The sequence below is a fragment of the Cherax quadricarinatus genome, chromosome 62 (assembly GCF_038502225.1).
Source record: "Cherax quadricarinatus isolate ZL_2023a chromosome 62, ASM3850222v1, whole genome shotgun sequence".
NCBI lineage: Eukaryota > Metazoa > Arthropoda > Malacostraca > Decapoda > Parastacidae > Cherax > Cherax quadricarinatus.
The window spans coordinates 16134271-16153622 of NC_091353.1; the positions used below are offsets into that span (position 1 = coordinate 16134271).

General features: G+C 39.2%; 1 protein-coding gene across 3 annotated transcripts in view; it reads right to left on the reverse strand.

Moving 5' to 3' along the window:
• Positions 1–1452: 1452 nt before the first annotated feature.
• LOC138854551 (uncharacterized) overlaps positions 1453–19352 on the reverse strand; it is a 30170-nt gene continuing 12270 nt past the window's right edge. For 2 of the 3 annotated variants that reach the window (XM_070098469.1, XM_070098470.1), the window contains exon 4: positions 1453–19233. In XM_070098469.1, coding sequence (XP_069954570.1) covers positions 18925–19233 — 309 coding nt within the window. In that variant the 3' untranslated portion in view covers positions 1453–18924. The remainder of the gene's footprint in view (positions 19234–19352) is intronic. The other variant, XM_070098471.1, reaches the window with a different exon arrangement.

Sequence of the window (19352 nt, forward strand, 5' to 3'; positions counted from 1 at the left end):
ACACTCTGTAATTATTATTTTACTACATGTAAACCACACAATAACCAAATTCTGTAGACTCAGCATTGTAATCCTTATAGAGAATAAACTTTGAATCTGAGTAGTTGAAATTTCTCCTTGTTGAAATTCATATTGTTTTGAGTGGCCCATTCAGAGATTTGGTTGATGTCCTCTTGGAGTCTTGCGATGTCTCCAATGGAGGTCACTGCCATGGTAATCCAGGTGTCATCCGCAAAGGAAGACACAGAGCTATAGCTTACATCTCTGTCTTTGTCAGAAATGAGGATGAGGAATAGAATAGGAGCAAGTTCTGTGCCTTGTGGAACAGAGCTTTTTACCGTGGCTGCCTGGGACTTTATTCTGTTTACTATTACTCTTTGTGTTCTTTTTGTCAGGAAGTTATAGATCTGTCTACCACTTTTCCTGTTATTCCTTTATCATGCATTTTGTGTGCTATTACACCATGGTCACACTTGTAGAAGGCTTTTGCAAAGTCTGTGTATACTACATCTGTATTTTGTTGATCCTCTACAGCATCCAGAACCTTGTCATAGTGGTCCAGTAGTTGAGACAGGCAGGAGCTACCTGCTCTAAACCCATGTTGCCCTGGGTTGTGTAATTGATGGGTATGTAGGTGGTTAGTGATCTTGTTTCTTGGAACCCTCTCAAAGATTTTTATGCTAGTGCTGTCAGTTTGCAGTTCTTTGTAATTGCTTTACTGCCACCTTTGTGGAGTGGGCTATGTGTTGTTTTTAGTGTGTGTGGGATGACCCCTGTGTCCATGCTCCCTCTCCATAGAATGCTGAAGGCATGCGATAGGGGCTTCTTGCATTTCTTGAGGAATATAGAGTTCCACAAGTCTGGGCCTGGGGCAAAGTGCACGGTGACAGTTTTTTTTCTTATTATGCAGTGTGTCCTGCAGGATTGTTTTATATAGTGCACACTTACCACACAGACCTATTCTCTCATGTCGGCCCAAATTTACTGGTCACAGCTTAATCTGAGTGAGCTGAGCTTGTGGCGACCAACAGTGGCTTCAAAGCCACCTTATCTTTTATGGACAATGTACAGTGTATGTGCATTTCTTTTATTCATTGGAACCATGGCTAGGGCTAAAAGTAAACAGGTTATAACAATAAATGGAGAAAAAGAAACTGGAATGACTTATGTAGCAATAGCACCACGAAACAGTAGTGGCAGGTTGGTGTGGCAATCCCAGAAATTTGAAATTATGCTAGCCGAAATTAGTGCCAGATTACTTATGGAAATGTATTAGTGATGGCCGACCTGTAAATACATATGATTCAGGGAAGGGAAGGGTTACTGTAATTCCTTGGATTCATGTATTAAGGTAGTCCCCATGAAGAGTTCTGTGTATAGATACTTAAGTTATTCCTAAAATTTATTACTGCAACAAAGAATAGTGAATTTGCAAGGTATATAAAACCACAATATTACTCAGATCTTTAATCAACATTTAATTAATGCAGATGATATTAAACACTTATACATCGTAAAACATTAAACTTAAGTGATGACTTTGTTAATGAAGGTAATAGTTGAGATACATCATTATCTTCTAGTGACTTTATTAATGAAGATGATAGTTGAAATACATCATTATCTTCAACTTCTTGTAGTAACTTAGTGAAAATGATAGTGGAGATACATCATTACCTTATCATCATTTAGTGACTTTATTAATAAGATGATAGTTGAAATACATCATTATCAGCTCATCATCTTGTAGTGATAGAACAAAGCATGTTGATCCTTGCATGACATTCACAACACTGATGATTGCCACAGCTCTCATTCATACATAACGAGGCCAACATACATTGCATACACTATACACTTAACAATATTTATTCAATAAACTGGAAGATATAACTTCTGCTCCTCTTCCTTTCTTGTAATTAAATTTTAAGCCTTAAATTCAAACCTTGAGGAAGTCAGAGTTAAGGTCTGAAGTAATCTTGACCCAACCAGACACTTTTCCTGTTTAAAATATTTAAAATTAAAAAATGTAATGCCATAATAAACATTAGTATCACTACATAGAGAAATATTTCGATCATTAATGCCAGTATCTTGAGCAATGATAGTTGTATTATTATTATGGGATGGGGAAGTGCTAAACCCGTACAAGTCATACAGTACTTAGGTTTGAACTAAGGAATAGGAGGATAGATCCACTTCCTTGGATCAAGAGGCCCTCTTGAGTTGAAAGACAAATTATAAACTGAAACATCATAACTGTATTAAAGATGCTTGACTGAAGAAGGTATCAGTATGTCTCTAGTTATTAAGAGGGAGAGATTTTTTTAGCATATTGACTGCCTTCTTACCGAGGCAGGATTACCCAAAAAAAGAGGAAACCCCCATTCATCATCATTCATTCAATCACTATCTTGCCAGAAGTGTGCTGACATCACATTTCAGGCAACCCACAGAACCAAAACATACACACAGTAAGCTTTCTCATAAAGCTCCTCCATGTAGTTTTTTGTAATTATGATTGAAGAGGTGCATCCAAAATTGAATAGCTTAGTTAACCCTTTGAGGGTCGACAGGCTCTCTTCGAAACTTGCTCTCAGGGTCGGCCAAATTTAAAAAAAAAATTATTTTTTCTTATGAAAAGATAGAGAATCTTTTCCCGATCATAATGACACCAAAAGTATGAAATTTGATGGAAAACTTGCGGAATTATGCTCTCGCGAAGTTAGCGGTCTCAACGATGTTTACGCATCGGCGATTTTGCCCACTTTGAGCCCTATTTTCGGCCAATTCCAATGTACTAGTCGACAAAAATCATAACTATTTCGCTAGAACTCGATTTTTTCTATCGAATGAGTATAAGAAACCACCCATTTACCAATTTCAACTATCTAATAAAGTGGTCAGAATTTAGCAATTTTGCCAATTTCACACAAATTTCAAAAGATGCCAATTTCCGAATAGGGTCCAGAATAAACAAAAAAGACATTCCTGGCACTAAAATAACAAGTTCTCTGTTCATTAGTCACATCCCCAGGCCCCTCTTATATTTCTTTGACTTTCCACTTTGAATTTTTCTTCTTACAAAAAATAGAAGATTTACTATTATACAGACTACTGCATTAGTGTAGAAATGGTATAAATAATATCAGCGCACTTGTGAAAGAATATTAGACTCACCAGTTGACATGTATTGGACGCTTGGCATGATTTGTTTACTTTTGAACTTTGATAAAAATCGAACATTTCTGCTACTTTGCGCTCAATTTCAAGGTACTTTTCATTGTAAAACCAGTCAAAATCATCTCAATTTCTGTAATATGTCTCCCATTCTATAAAATGAGACCAAGAAAACTAGAATACAACAATAAATACCATACGAAAATGCAGTGCAAAGTCGCTGTTTTATTCCAAAAACACGGTCCAAGTTTTTTTTTTCTCATTACGCACTGTGTGCTGCAGGATTTTTTTTATACTGTGCACACTGGCCACATAGACCCATTCTTTCATATGTAGGCCTACCAGCTTTCTCTCATTAGATTTGAGGGTGCTAGAATTTAGGCGTACTAGTACGTCAAAAACACTGGGTCGTAAGCCGTACTAGTACGACCAAAACCCTCGAAGGGTTAAGGACTGAGCCATGGAGGTGTTGACCCCCAAAACTCCCGTCTGGTAGGTAGGTACTGTGAAGGTCTTTTCACATGCTATTCGGTTGTGGACGTACTCTTTCAATCACATTTACAACCATGCTTTATACAATCACATTTACAATCATGCTTTATACAATCACATTTACAATTATGCTTTATACAATGACACTGTATAGAGAAGTTTACTGTACACCAATCATTTTGCTTAAGATGTCAGATAACTTTCAAAAGTACTTAAAATAGCATCAAAGCTCTTTAATAGAGGATTTACTTTCAAAATACTAAACATTATTTTTATATGTTGTGAAGGCAGTGTGACAAGGCAGTATATTTAAGCCACTCAGGGTGTAAGAGATTTAGTAAAAAACTAAAGATTCATAAAAATTTGAAGTATAATTTCAAGCATATAACGTAATGGCATTTAAGTTTTTCAACAAACTAGGTTCATATATTGAAAATTTGGACAGTCATGAAGATAAAGTCAAGTTGTTGAACAAGCTTTTGAGGAATATTTATCATGTCATAACTTATACAGAAACAAATGTTATTCCCAGTAGAGCTCTACATAAAGCAAAATGTTGTCCCAATGAAGCTATATATAAAGCTAAGTGTTGTACCATTGAAGCTCTACATAGTCAACTGTTGTACCAATGAATCTACACAGTACCAAATATTGTACCAATGAGGCTCTATGCAGAGCCAAGTGTTGTACCAGTGAAGCTCTACATAAAACTAAATGTTGTTCTCAATAGAGCTCTACATAAAGCTAAATGCTGTACCAATAAAACTAAACACACAACCAAATGTTGTACCAGTGAAGCTCTACCCAGAACTAAATGTACCAATAAAGCTCTACACAGAGCCAGATGTTGTACCAATGAATCTTTACACAAAGAGCCAACTATTGTTCTAATGAATAATTGTTCTAGAGCCTGTATCTTTGTCACCAGCATAACATTTTATCCCTCCACTATAATAACATACATTTGGAAGGCGGGGTAGGGGTCGGCCTAGGAAAGGCTGGAGGGAGAGGGTAAAGGAGGTTTTGTGTGCAAGGGGCTTGGACTTCCAGCAAGCATGTGTGAGTGTATTTGATAGGAGTGAATGCTGTTGGAGTGTGAGCAAAGTAACATTTATGAAGGGATTCAGGGAAACCAGCAGACCAAACTAGAGTTCTGGAGATGGGAAGTACAGTGTGTGCACTCTGAAGGAGGGGTGTTAATGTTGCAGTTTTATAAACTGTAGTGTAAAGCACCCCTCTGGCAAGACAGTGATGGAGTGAATGATGAAAGTTTTTTTTGGGGGGGCCACCCTGCCTTGGTGGGAATTGGCCAATATGTTAATATATAATATATATTTTCTAAGAGAGAAAAAGATGTCAGAGTCATGATTAAAAAATCTGCACATCACCCCATGGAAATAAGATGCAATTAAAGTCTTTGTATAGCCCACAGATAACTTCTGATTCAGGCTTTGGTATCAGTTATATGTACTCTAAAATCAGTTTCACATTAGACTCGGTAATATTGAAGAGCATAAAGTATGTACAGTGGTCCCTCGCTTTTCGTAGTTCTCGGCAATCGTAAATTTCAGAAATCATAGGGATATTTTCGTATAAACATGGGCTCGCTTTTCATAGGTTGACTCACGAGTCGTAGTTCGTCCGGGACACGTACCCACGGCGTGAGCCGTGGCGGCAGCCAGTCTGGCATTGTTTACCAGTGAGCGAAGGTCCCCTCACGTGCTCCAGCGAAATATTTCATAATATTCCATTTATTTTAGTGCTTGCAAGTACTAAATAAGCTACCATGGCTCCAAAGAAAGCTCCTAGTGCCAAGCCTGTGGTAAAGAAGGTGAGAAATACGATTGAATTTAAGAAAACCATCATTGAACAATATGAAAGTGGTACAAGAGTGGCCGAACTGGCCAGGATATATAAGAAACCCTACACAACCTTATGTTCCATAGTGGCCAAGAAAAAGGAAATCAAGGATGCTGTTGTTGCAAAGGGGGTAACTATGCTGACAAAAATGAGATCACCAGTACTCGAAGAGGTTGAGAAGTTATTATTGGTGTGGATAAATGAGAAACAATTAGCAGGAGATACTCTTATGACTTTGTTTATTTGTGAAAAGGCTAGGTATTTGCATGAAGATTTGGTAAAGAAATTGCCTGCAAATAGTGGTGAAGTGAGTGAATTTAAGGCCAGCAAAGGCTGGTTTGAGGAAATGGCAATGCCAGGACACAAGCCTATGAAAGACAGGCTGATGCTAATGTTCTGTGCTAATGCTAGTGGGGATTTCAAAGTGAAGCCATTACTAGTGTACCATTCTGAAAATCCCAGAGTGTTCAGGAAAAACAATGTTATGAAGAGTAAATTGTGTGTTTTGGAAATCTAATAGTAAGGCATGGGTCACGAGGGAAATTTTCGTCGAATGGTTCAATGAAGTGTTTGGCCCTAGTGTGAAGGAGTATCTCCTGGAAAAGAAATTGGATCTCAAGTGCCTGCTAGTAATGGACAATGCACCTGCTCATCCTCCAAACTTGGATGACCTAATTTTCGAGGAGTTTGGGTTCATCACAGTAAAGTTCTTGCCCCGAATACCACTCCTCTCCTCCAGCCCATGGACCAGCAGGTCATTGCAAACTTTAAAAAACTCTACACAAAAGCAATGTTTCACAGGTGCTTGACTGTGACCACAGACACTCACTTGACCCTCACTTGACACTTAAGCATCCTCCATTGCATAACCCTTATAGGTATGGCTTGGGAGGGAGTGACTACCAGGACTTTGAACTCTGCCTGGAGAAAATTGTGGCCAGATTGTGTTAACAAGAGGGATTTTGAAGGGTTTGGGACTGACCCTGATGAGCCTATGTCTGTTGTAAAATCAATTGTGGCACTGGGGAGTTCCATGGGGTTGGATGTGAGTTTGGAGGATGTGGAAGAATTGGTGGAAGACCACAACGAAGAGCTCCCCACTGAGGAGCTGCAAGAGCTTCAGCAGGAAGAGCAACAGATTGCAGCTCAGAATCTTGCTGCAGAGGAGGAGGAGGAGGAGAGATGGAAGAAGGTGCCTTCTTCAGAAATTAAAGAGATTTTTACTATGTGGGGTAAGATGGAAAGCTTTATGGAGAAATATCACCCTAACAAGGTTGTTGCAAGCCATGTTGGCAACATGTACAGTGACAAAGTTTTGGGCCATTTTAGGGAAGTGTTAAAGAGTCGCCAGAAACAGAGCTCTCTGGACAGTTATTTTGCGAGACAGGACTCCAGTGACTCTCAAGGTGGCCCATGTGGCATTAAGAAACAGAGAAGAGAAGCAACCCCAGAAAAGCAAATGGTACCTGAGGTGTTGATGGAAGGGGATTCCCCTTCCAAACTATAAACAATCCAATCTCTCTCCTCCTCCAGTCTCCCATACACTAAGAAGAATCTCCAATAAAGGTAAGTGTTATGCTGTTAATGTTTCATTCATCATTTCCCACTGTATTGTTTATGTATTACATGTATATTTCATGTAAAAAATGTTTGTTTTAATACTTCTGGGTGTCAGGAACAGATTAATTGTATTTACATTATTTCTTATGGGGAAAATCGATTCGCAAATCGTAAATTTCGTTTATAGTAGCTCCTCCAGGAACGGATTAATTACGAAAAACGAGGGACCACTGTAGTATAAAATATGATGAACAGGAATGCTCTAAGACTTATTAAATGTGTTTTCAGGTTCACTAAGCTGTTCTGTGTAGTGTGATTTCTTTTACAAATCCAATTTTGAAAAAAAAAATTCATCTGAACTTGAATAAGTTGTACTTTTTTTTTTTTTTTTTTTTTTTTTAAAAATGGTTTGACAAGGTTAAGGATCCCTAGCTTTATTGACAGCTATTTACAGGTTAAGGATTCCTAACTTTATTGGCAAGCTAAGAGCTGTTACCTACATCAGCTCATTTGAAAGCATTTTTATTGTTATGAGACATACAAGTAGGAAACAGGATGAAGTTGGAGCCATCTGTGGGCCAGCATTTTCATTTGATCAACTGACTATCTCGTTGACATCATTATCCTGTACGAATGTGTTCCATACTCGAGTCATCCTGGGTATGTATGATCTCAGATGGAGTGATGTTCTGGAGAAGGGTACAGCCAGAGTGAAGTTGCTGCTTTCTGCCCGTCTTGTGGCATAAAAGCTTGTTTCACGCTGTCCTTGAAGTGGATCCAAGTGTGGTATTTTGACAATATTGGCCTTGTACATAACAGTAAGGCCACCCACATCCCTCCTATGTTGAAGGCTCTGCTGAAATGACAGATCTATCCAGGATGGGTCCAGGCGAGAGATGAGACGTCTTGCTCTGTTCTCTACTCTGTCAAGCAGTCGCAGATGAGAGGGGGGGCAGGCAAACCAAGAAAGTGGAGCATACTCAAGGTGCGAGCGTACTTGTGCCTCGTACAGGATCTTGCAACCCCTACTGTCAAGCAGATGGGAGATACGGCGAAGTGCTGTAAGCTTCCTGGCTGCCTTGTTTGCAAGATTTACAACATGGTTCTTCATGGTTAGTTTGGAGTCAAATTTCACCCCAAGGATATCAACTTCTTCTCCAGGTGCCAACATCCTCCCATTCATCCTTACTACTGCACCAGCATTACCATCATGGTGCCTAGAGACGATCATCATTTGCGTTTTCTCAGGTGCAAATGTTACTTGCCATCTATTTCCCCAAGCTGATATAGCTCTCAGCTTGTGATTGATGTAGCTTAGAGCAGCTGGCATTTCTTCTCTTGGATAAGTGAATGTCAGTGTACAGTCGTCTGCATATGCATGTGATTCTGGGATGAGATGAAGAAGGTCGTTGAAGTAGACATTCCATAACAATGGACCCAGCACGCTTCCTTGTGGAACACTTGCCCCAATAGGATGTCTTGCTGATTCCGTTCCATTGAGAACTACACTTAGAGATCTACCATGAAGGTAGTCACTGAGGAGACATAGCGTAGAGCCTGCAATTCCCAGTGCTTGAAGTTTTGCTAAGAGGCCCTGGTGCCACACCCGGTCGAAAGCGCCAGCAATGTCCAGTGCTACCACACAGCTGACTTTGGATTCATCCAGTGACTGGTGCCACTTAGTGGAGAGGTTTAACAACAGATCAGCAGCAGAGTAACCTTTCCTGAAGTCATATTGATGATCACAAAGTAGTGAGTGGTAGTCAAAAAACTCTGTCATTTGTCTTGAGATTATTGTCTCAAGGATCTTACCAGTGATTGACAGGAGTGACACTGGTCTGTAGTTGCTGATTTCTGCTCTGCTCTTCTTTTTGTGAACAGGGACTACATTTGCCTCTTTCCATAGAGAGGGCCATTTACACTGTACTAGGCAGTGCTGAAAGATGCGAGTTAGAGGTGCTGCTAGCTGGTCTGCACATCTCAACAATCTTGGGCTCAACTTGTCTGGGCCCACAGCCTTTTCTTGGTCAAGCGATTTAAGTAGGAAATGCACCTCCTCCTGCCTTATTGTCACCACTGACAGTTTTGACACAGTTCTTGCAGCTAGCCAAGGAGGGTCCCTTGCTGGATCAGGAACTTGCATTTTGGTAGCAAAGTGTTCAGCAAAGAGGTCCGCCTTCTCTTGACTAGTAGAGGTGGTCCCATCCTGTCGATTTAGAGGTGGAATAAGTTCATCAGGCAGATAACCTTGTCTGTCCTTGACCAGGGACCACCAGGTTTTGGAGCCTACCCTACCTGATGCTAACTTTCTTTTAGTGTCCACCTCCCATTTAGCAATGGCCCACTTTTGAACATCACCCATATGCCTACAGGCTTGCATGTGCAAGTTCCTGTTATAGGTGGTAGGATGTCTCTTATACCTTTGCCATGCTTTGTACTTAGCAGTAGCAGCCTCTCTAAGGCCTTTCCATGATCTATTTAGTTTTGAATGTACTTTTTCAGTTGCATTTAAAAAAAAATGCATTATATAGAGGGACCTTAAGAGATCTGACTGTATCCCTGAAGGGGAGCCTGTAACTGGTCTGAATTGTTTTCATTTATAACCTGAATGTTTTATCTGATTGGCTTCAATTTTTCAGTAACGGTGTATGTACTGTAACTAGGGAAAGTTTTTATGTAACTACAGACATATGAAGGTGCCCTCTAGGCAATTTTTTTTTTTTTAGTCCATTCCCAATTTTATTTTCAGTGTGATAGCTCAAGAAATTCTTGTTTGATCAGCTTCAATATTTCATCATTATTTTATCCTACTTAGAAAGAAGGTTGAGATTATTATTGGAATGTATAGATGCCAATTTGTCAGTCATGTTTTTAAAATGGTGTACTTTTTTTCCTATAAAGTATCTTTACTATGCTTCTTCTACCCAGCTTCACTCTTTAACCCTTAAATGGTCCAAAGAGATCAACGTTCAGATTCGTAGTGCTACAAAAGTAGATCTACTTTTTTTTTACATATTTTCAAATATAACAAAAAAAAAGTAGGTAAGTTTTTTTTACACGTTTTCAAATGTAAAACAGAAAAGATCTACATTTTTTCCATACTTTCAGATGTTGAAAAAACGTATATATACGTTTGGACCATTTAAGGGTTAATGGCCGATAAATCTTATGGAGAAGATGGTGCCCTGTAAGTTCAGGTTTTGCAGATGAAAATTTTGTAATTTACTGACATAGTTAAACTTGGAATCATTGGATTCCTAGCTATAACAGGAGAATGCTGTCTCTAATTGGCTTCAAACTGTAAATTCTGGACAAGTTTAATTAGATGAACTTTTGGTTTCATCTTGAGCTATAAGTGCCAGGTTATCGAAGAAGCTGGAAATGTTGATGTACAGTAGCGCCGCAACATATGACTTTAATACGTTTCTGAAAATTCATCCTAAGTTGATTATTCGGTACTCAGAACCCATTCTTCCGTAGAAGTCCGTGTTATTGTGGAATAATGCATTCTGCATGTAATTTTTTTTTTCAAATTAATTTTTACTGTTTTTCATGTGATGTGAATTTTCCCTGGTTTTCATGCAATGTGTGAATGCCTCATCTGGTTTCTTTTAAGTCTTCAGCACTAATGTACAGTATTTCTGATTTTAATTTTTGTACAATAACTTGAGGATGCTACTTTTGATCAGCTTCAAACTTTGAATACTGGTGTATCCTACTTAGGAGGCTGGGATTATTAGTAAGCATGTGTCAGTTTGCCAAAGTACTTCACTAGCATCAAGCAACACCTGCACCACTTTGCTATTAGTGTCTTCATATTACCTTGCCTTTTGCCTTCCAAATGATCACCTAAGGGTTTAGCACCTACCCGATGAATATAACATTTATATTGTCCTGGTGAACCTATGTGTACCTGTATAGCTCAGTTTTGTTACTTCATAAACTACAACTTGGAAAAACCTTGGCCTCAATTCACCAAACACCACACTTAGGAGAGGGGACTTCATACTGTAGTGAGAGCCCCAAAGCTGGCTATACTGAAACAAAACTCAGGTGGATAATCAATATGAGGAGAAGAGAGGGGTGTTATGGGCTTAAAAACCCATGTAAGCTGTTGTTTCTAGTGGTAAGGCAGTAGTTGGGTTAGAATAATCCACCAGAAGTAGCACAGTTCAAATTACCTCTACTGATGCCCACACCACCATCTAAAGGGCCTGCCAGTGACTTCAGAAAAACTCATTGTAATGCCACACTTTTTCATGTTAGGATCAAGTACCCTTTGGGTAGACTAGTGAAGGGAGAACTGTTGTCACATAAGAGGTTTGAGGAGCAGCAGCACTGCTATAGTTGTTAAACTATAGCAGTTTGAGTTTTTGGTGACCTGTTCCAGATGCTGTATTGTGATTGTTCTTTGACCTGGACCTTTCATAAGTGTCTAAAGTATTTGTAGATGAAAGGATAGGATGGGAAGAAAGATGAATAAGGCCTTTCAGTCATTTATCAAGGCCATATACTGATAAAATAAGAATGCTAATGTGTGTGGTAGTTCTACATATTCATAGATGAAGTAGGGATAGAAAAGTAGGTGCTGTGAGACATGGCCGAGGTGTGGGAATAGGGTTATTTGGGGGTGGTATACACCTGTGTATCTACAGTACCTAGAATACAGATGTTAATTATGGTGTATATAAAGTATAATGTACATAAGGTTAATTGTCCTCATAAAAACTGCATCAAAATATTGAAAGCACAAGTGCATTCTTTGGCACATTAACAAGGTATATTTTTCTCAGTTATGTGATAATGGTATAAAATACCAACAAGTTGATGACTAAGACATGTACAACAGTGTCAGTAGACTGAAGAAGCCAAATACAGAGGCAGCAGGTGTAGTAGTGAAATGATGATGTAATCAGTCCATCAGCCTCGGAGAAAAAGTATTCGAGGTAGTCAGTCCCTCAGCCTAGAGAAGAGCTTACCTCCCATCATGGAGCTGAACTGTTCTCCAGGCTGAAGGACTGACCACTTCAAATACTTTTTCTCCAAGGTTGATGGACTGATTACATCATTGTTTCACTACTCCACCTTCTGCCTCTGTATTTGACTGAAGAAGCCTACTGTGTAGACAAAATGTGTAACTATAAAGATACCCAACTGTTGCACATGTGTCTTATTCATCTTCCTCAGTAAACATGTTACATAACAGTAACAATATTTGTTATAAACTAAGCTTTTTATTATAAAATAAGCTGTTACCAATTTATGAAAGTGTGAATACATATCTAGCACAAAAATAATACATGAGGTAATATTAGTGTTTGTGTGTTTTAACTGAAGTACCATATACACACATTAATCCTGATTACTAGTATATCATGTAACTGTAATTTGATGAAACAGTGAAAAATTATGAGATTATAATAAGATGCATTTATAAAATGCTAAACGTATAGAGCTTCATGACCTAGTTAAAATATTTATTACAATACAGTAGAACCCCCACATCCGCGGGGGTTACATTCCAAGGACCTGCCGTGGATAGTGGCGAACCTTACATATAAGCTGATTTTTTTATATACATACCTAGTATACAGGTTAATAAATTACACACAGTAAGGGGAGAATTATCACTTTTTAACTGATAGGAAGCATTTCACAGCTTCTCTTAGGCTTTGAAAACTTTCACCATCATTACTTTTGCACTCCGAGGCCATTATTAGGCAAAATTAAGGGTTATTTTCAGACAACATGTAAACTGCAGATACTGGACCCAAGGATACAGGGGTGCTACTGTAATAAATAAAATATTTACCAAACACAAATACAGAGGATCCTGTAGCACAGAGATCAGGCTCAGGCAAAGCCCAACTGTTTATAAATTGTTTAAGGAGCACTGGCAACTGAACCAGTCCTTACAAGTACTCAGTGCAAGTCTAGCTGTGTCAACTCAGCCCTAGTGTGTATTGCTCTCAATGTACAGGTGCAAGGGTGCTGGTTCAATGTCCAATATTCCTTCCATAATTTGTTACTGTCACCATGCAGCGAGATTCTCATCTCACAACTAGGATTGGCCCCAAATATACAGAGAACTAAAGGAACTCTGATACTATTAATTTCTAATTCCATTACTCTGCCAACTCTCTACTTCATATAACCTTTATACTATTTAACATTGTGAGTTATACACAAGATATGAGCACATGAGCTTCTTCCACTTATAAAATTGTATAAATAATTTTTTTCCTTCCCTTTTGAGCCAATATTAAGCAGAAAACACTTAAGACAATCTTGCATCCATTAAATAAGTAAAAATTATCCTTTTATTCTACACACACAAATATTACTCATAAGTTTCAACTACTAAATGATGCAAAAAATATATAGAGTATACCTGCACAGTGTGTGTTCCATCATCTTACAACTTAATTCATTCAAAATGCAATTAATGCATACATGTTGGACTATTACATACTGAAACCGAAAAAAACTAATGATAAATTAGACACATGTGCAACACTTGGTTATCTTTAATGAGGAAACGTTTCACCACATAGTAGCTTCATCAGTCCATACAAAGGAGAATGGTGAGGAACAGGAGGAGTTTAAGATAATCAGTCCCTCAGCCTTGAGTCGATGTGATCAGTCCTTCAATTCTGAAAAGGATACAGCATATGTGCGAAGAAGTGGCTTATATACTGTAGGCAGGAGAGTTGCAGCAGTCGTAGGTGTGATACCACCTACGACTGCTGCGCCACTTCTTCACACATATGCTGTATTCTTTTCAAGATTGATGGACTGATCACATTGACTCAAGGCTGAGGGACTGATTACCTCAACCTTCTCCTGTTCTTCACCATTCTCCTTTGTGTGGACTGATGAAGCCACTGTGTGCCAAATTATTATTATAATCAAAAAGAAGCGCTAAACCACAACGGCTATACAGCGCTGCAGGGCAGGAAGGAAGCGAGAGTACCAGGTGGCAAAAGGGAGATGGGTGAGTAATAGGTTACGGAGAACAGCGAGGCAGTGGATGGTGAAAGGGTAGAGGGCAGCAAGAGATTGAGGTAGAAAGGGCTGAGGGGAGTGCGAAAGGTATCATCAGAGTTTGTGGGGTAAATCAGTCATTTTCAAGAAGTCAATGAGAGAGTCAGGATTAAAGGAGGGTCCATCAGCAAGAAGGGAAGGCAAAGAGAGAGTAGTAGAGCAGAGACAACGTTGGATGTAAATTCTGCGTGCTCATTGATAGAGAGGGCAGTCTAATAGAATGTGGCTAATTGATACTGGAACTTGACACTGCTCACAGAGAGGAACAGGGTGCCTCTCCATGAGACACCCATGAGTAAGATGAGTGTGGCCAATGCAAAGGCCGGAGAGAGTAGTCTCCCAACCTCGGCACTGATGACAAGAAGACGGCCAGTAACCTATGCTCGGTTTAATAGAGTGAAGTTTGTTACCAAGCAGAGTTGACCAACGTTGTTGCCAACGGGTATGAAGGTGGGTAGCTATTACAGCAAAATAGTCCAGAAATGGAACACCTCTATATGAAATTGGTAGGTCATGTACTGCTGACCGCGCAGCAGTGTCTGCCTGTTCATTGCCCTGTACGTCAACATGACCAGGGACCCAACAAAAAACAATATCTTTATGCCTGGTAGAGATATAGTGTAGCCAAAGTTGGATACGGAGAACTAGGGGGTGAGGTGTATCAAATTTCCGTATAGCCTGTAGAGCACTAAGGGAGTCTGAGACTACCACAAATGATGACACAGGCATAGATGCGATACGAATAAGTGCTGCAAGAATGGCATACAATTCAGCAGTAAAAATGCTAGCCGAAGATAGTAAATGTCCTCACACGACGCTGTCCGGAAACACTGCTGCGAATCAGATGCAGTCAGAAGACTTAGAGCCATCTGTGTACACTGCGATGGCATGAGAATGAGAGTGGAAGTGGTCAAGAAAAAGAGAGCGGGAAGCCACCATAGGAAGTTGGGCTTTCGAGCAAGGGAGTGAGAAAGAGACCCGAACAACTGGAACTTCCCAGGGGGGTAGGGAAAAGTGAGATGCTACATGAACATATAAAGGTGGTAACTGGAGGGAAGACAAGAGTGAATGTAGGCGAAGAGAGAAGGGATGGAGCAAACAGGGGCGGCGAACAAATAATGTCTACTAATATCGGTGACCATTCTATAAATGGAAGGATTGCGGAGATCGTGAGAGCGTACATAGTAGCAGAGGCAATGGGCATCACAGAGATCAGACAAGGATGGAACATTCGCTTCTGCATAGAGGCTCTCAACAGGGGAAGAGCAAAAAGCACCAAGGCATAAACGTAATCCTTGGTGATGGATGGGGTTAAGGCTAGAGAGAGTAGCAGGAGAGGCCGCTGAATAGCTCTGGTCACCATAATCGATTTTCGATAAAATGAGGGCTGAATGTAGGCGAAGCAGAGTTCGACGATCAGCTCCCCATGAAAGATGAGCAAGGGTTTTAAGAAGGTTCAGCCGGCTGTGACAAGTTGCCTTCAGAGAGGTAATGTGAGGTTTCCAGGATAACCTACGGTCAAAGAGAAGGCCTAGAAACCTGACTGTGTCACGTTCAGGGATACGGGAGCCATAGAGGTACAAAGGATGATCGGAGATGACAGAGCGTCTAGTGAAAGTAATTTGGTGAGTTTTGGTACTGGAAAATTTAAACCCATGCGTGGTGGCCCAATTGGAAACACGGTCGACCGCATGCTGGAGAGAAACTGTAATGAGGCGACAGTCAGCGCCTGCACCAAAATGTTTCCTCATTAACCCTTTGAGGGTCGACAGGCCCTCTCCGAAACTCGTTCTCAGGGTCGGCCAAATTTAAAAAAAAAAATTATTTTCTCTTATGAAAGGATAGAGAATCTTTTTCTGATCATAAGGACACCAAAAGTTTGAAATTTGATGGAAAACTTACGGAATTATGCTCTTGCAAAGTTAGCGGTCTCGGTGATGTTTACGCATCGGCGATTTTGCCCACTTTGAGCCCCATTTTCGGCCAATTGCACTGTACTAGTCGACAAAACACATAAATATTTCGCTAGAACTCCATTTTTTCTATCGAATGGGTGCAAGAAACCACCCATTTATGAATTTCAACTATCCAGTACAGTGGTCAGAATTTAGCAATTTTGCCAATTTCACACAAATTTCAAAAGATGCCAATTTCCGAATAGGGTCCAGAATAAACAAGAAAGACATTCCTGGCACTAAAATGACATTTCCTCTGGTCATTAGTCACGTCTCAAGGCCCCTCTTATATTAATTTGCTTTCCACTTTGAATTTTTATTCTCACAAAAAATATAAGATTTAATGTTATGCAGACTACTGCATTAGTATAAAAAATGGTATAAATATTATTGGTGCACTTGAGAAAGAATATTAGACTCACCAGTTGATGTGTATTGCACGCTTGGCACGATTTGTTTACTTTTGAAATTTGGTAAAAATCGAACATTTCTGCTACTTTGAGCTCAATTTCAAGGTACCTTTCATTGTAAAACCAGACAAAATCATCTCAATTTCTGTAATATGTCTTCCATTCTATAAAGTGAGACCAAGAAATCTAGAATACAACAATAAATACCATACGAAAATACAGTGCAAAGTCGCTGTTTTATTCCAAAAAAATGGTAAAAGTTTTTTTTTCCTCATTATGCACTGTGTGCTGCAGGATTTTTTTTAGACTGTGCACACTGACCACATAGACCCATTCTTTCATATGAAGGCCTACCAGCTTTCTCCCACTAGATTTGAGGGCGCTAGAATTTAGGCGTACTAGTACGTCAAAAACCCTGGGTCGTAAGCCGTACTAGTACGTCCGAAACCCTCAAAGGGTTAATGATAACCAAGTGTTGCACATGTGTCTAATTTATCAATTTGTCAGTTCTCTGAACCATTCATCTACAAAACTAATGATTCACATCATTAGCCTTGTTCAACAGCATCCTGTGATGTACAATATAATCACACTCTAATCCTATGTTTGCGACAAAAGGTATGTATACTATGGATAGTCAGTCATTTGCTACACAGTTCTTCATATTTAAAAAATTATACAATATGCTAGTAACTCTTAATCTAAGAATTAAAATCTTGCCTCACAAAAAATTTAAAATATGTAACTTTCTTAACTGAGGATAAAGGACAAAACAGCTTACTTGATCACAGTGTTCAAATCTCTTAATGTATATATATAATGCTTGTAGTACTTGCCCCTCTAACTAGAAATTAACATTATCCTTAGGTATGCTTACGGAAAAAAAAAAAACATATCACTAAAGTACAAGTTCCTCGTAATATGTGTCAAATATTGTGATTAAATCTCGCTGGCAATGATATGTGACATTAGAGTGACAAGTACAGTACATGGTTGAGGTGTTGTGTGTTTCTTGTTACTGTACCTCAACACAACAATTGTTGCAAACTATGAGTGAAATACATTACAAATATATATCATGAAAAAAATTAGATGTCATCTTGAGCAAATTATATATGCAGCAAGCTCTTTTGAAATGCCACTGTTTTGGATTCCAAAGCTACCACTAAGAAAAATAAATGTAAAGTGACATAACCTCATTTTTCAAAATGTCTGATAAATACGTATATTAAATACTAAAGCATGGTTTAAGAGATTTAGAAAGCCATAAAAGTAAGTATTCTATGTAGATATTACTCCAATTTGATAATTTTAGTTTGAGGAAATTGTACAGCACACATTAAAAATAGTGTTACTTATATGGCATTTAAAAAATATAATATATACATATGAAACATTTAAGATGTAAACATTAAACAATCTTACATCCATATACATATATATGCACACATACCCTGTACAGTGGACCCCCGCATAACGATCACCTCCGAATGCGACCAATTATGTTTATCTGGAGATCTGGAGAGAGTTCCGGGGGTCAACGCCCCCGCGGCCCGGTCTGTGACCAGGCCTCCTTAGGTCAGTGTCCCAGGATGCGACCCACACCAGTCGACTAACACCCAGGTACCCATTTTACTGATGGGGAACATAGACAACAGGTGGAAAGAAACACGTCCAATGTTTCTACTCTGGCTGGGAATCGAACCCAGGCCCTCACCGTGTGAAGCGAGAGCGTTAACCACCACGTGGTGTTTGGGGCTCTGAAATGGACTAATCTACTTCACAATATTCCTTATGGGAACAAATTCGGTCAGTACTGGCACCTGAACATACTTCTGGAGTGAAAAAATATCGTTAACCGGGGGTCCACTGTATATATTTTGTCTATATATACAGTACTGTTTATATAATATATATACATTTACAATGTCAGTTTTTTAGAAAAACATACTATATTTTTAGTATACAGTTATAATCAGACAGCTGGTTGTTATCTCTTAACACTGAGAATTTTTGTAAGGTACAGTAGTTCAAAGCTTACTTCAATGTTGTACTTTGTCTATTCAAAGTCCTCTAATTTTCAAATTACACTGTTCCTTTTGTTCACAGTTTGCTCCAGAACTCTTTAGTCATTATTTAGGAAGCCAACGAGTTCTAGGTACACTGTGCAACACAGTTTTATCACTGAATGCTAACAGTAATATGTTCTTCAATAAATGGAAGGCATGGAAGTTTTCAACATTCATCGCATAAAGAATTCTAACACTGGTCTGAAAAACTATGTAAACAGAGTTCAAGAAGAAACTTGATGGCACTTTCAGGTCATATAATCACAGACTGTTCAGTCTTCCAAGAGCACAAGGAAGCATTATCACCAGAAATCGTCACACAATAAATTTCTTTTAGATCACAGTTATCGTGTATCAGACGTGAGAAACATTAATTTGGCTGATAGTATGCGATTCTCTTGACGATCTTGTAGAGGCAACTGACCTGGAGTGAGATGGAGACTGCTTTCTGTTTGAGCGTCCCCGCGATGAAGACCTCGTACAAGAGGCCGATCTCTTTCTAGACGTAGACCTTGCTCGAGATGTTGACCTCCTTTTAGATGATCTTCCCCGGGAGGATGACCTCTTGCGAGAAGTTGATCTTTTATGAGTAGGTGTTGTGGTCTGAGCGCTGAGTGGGACGGATGTTGGTGCACTTGAACAAGGTCCTGGTGCTTCATTCTGCTGATACAATAAATGAGAGGATAAAGACAAAAAAAAATTGCTTTTTCTCTCCATAACTATATTTAGATACTTTATTTCTTGATCTTAAGAGGAAGTCATAACAAAATAAAATGTTGGGA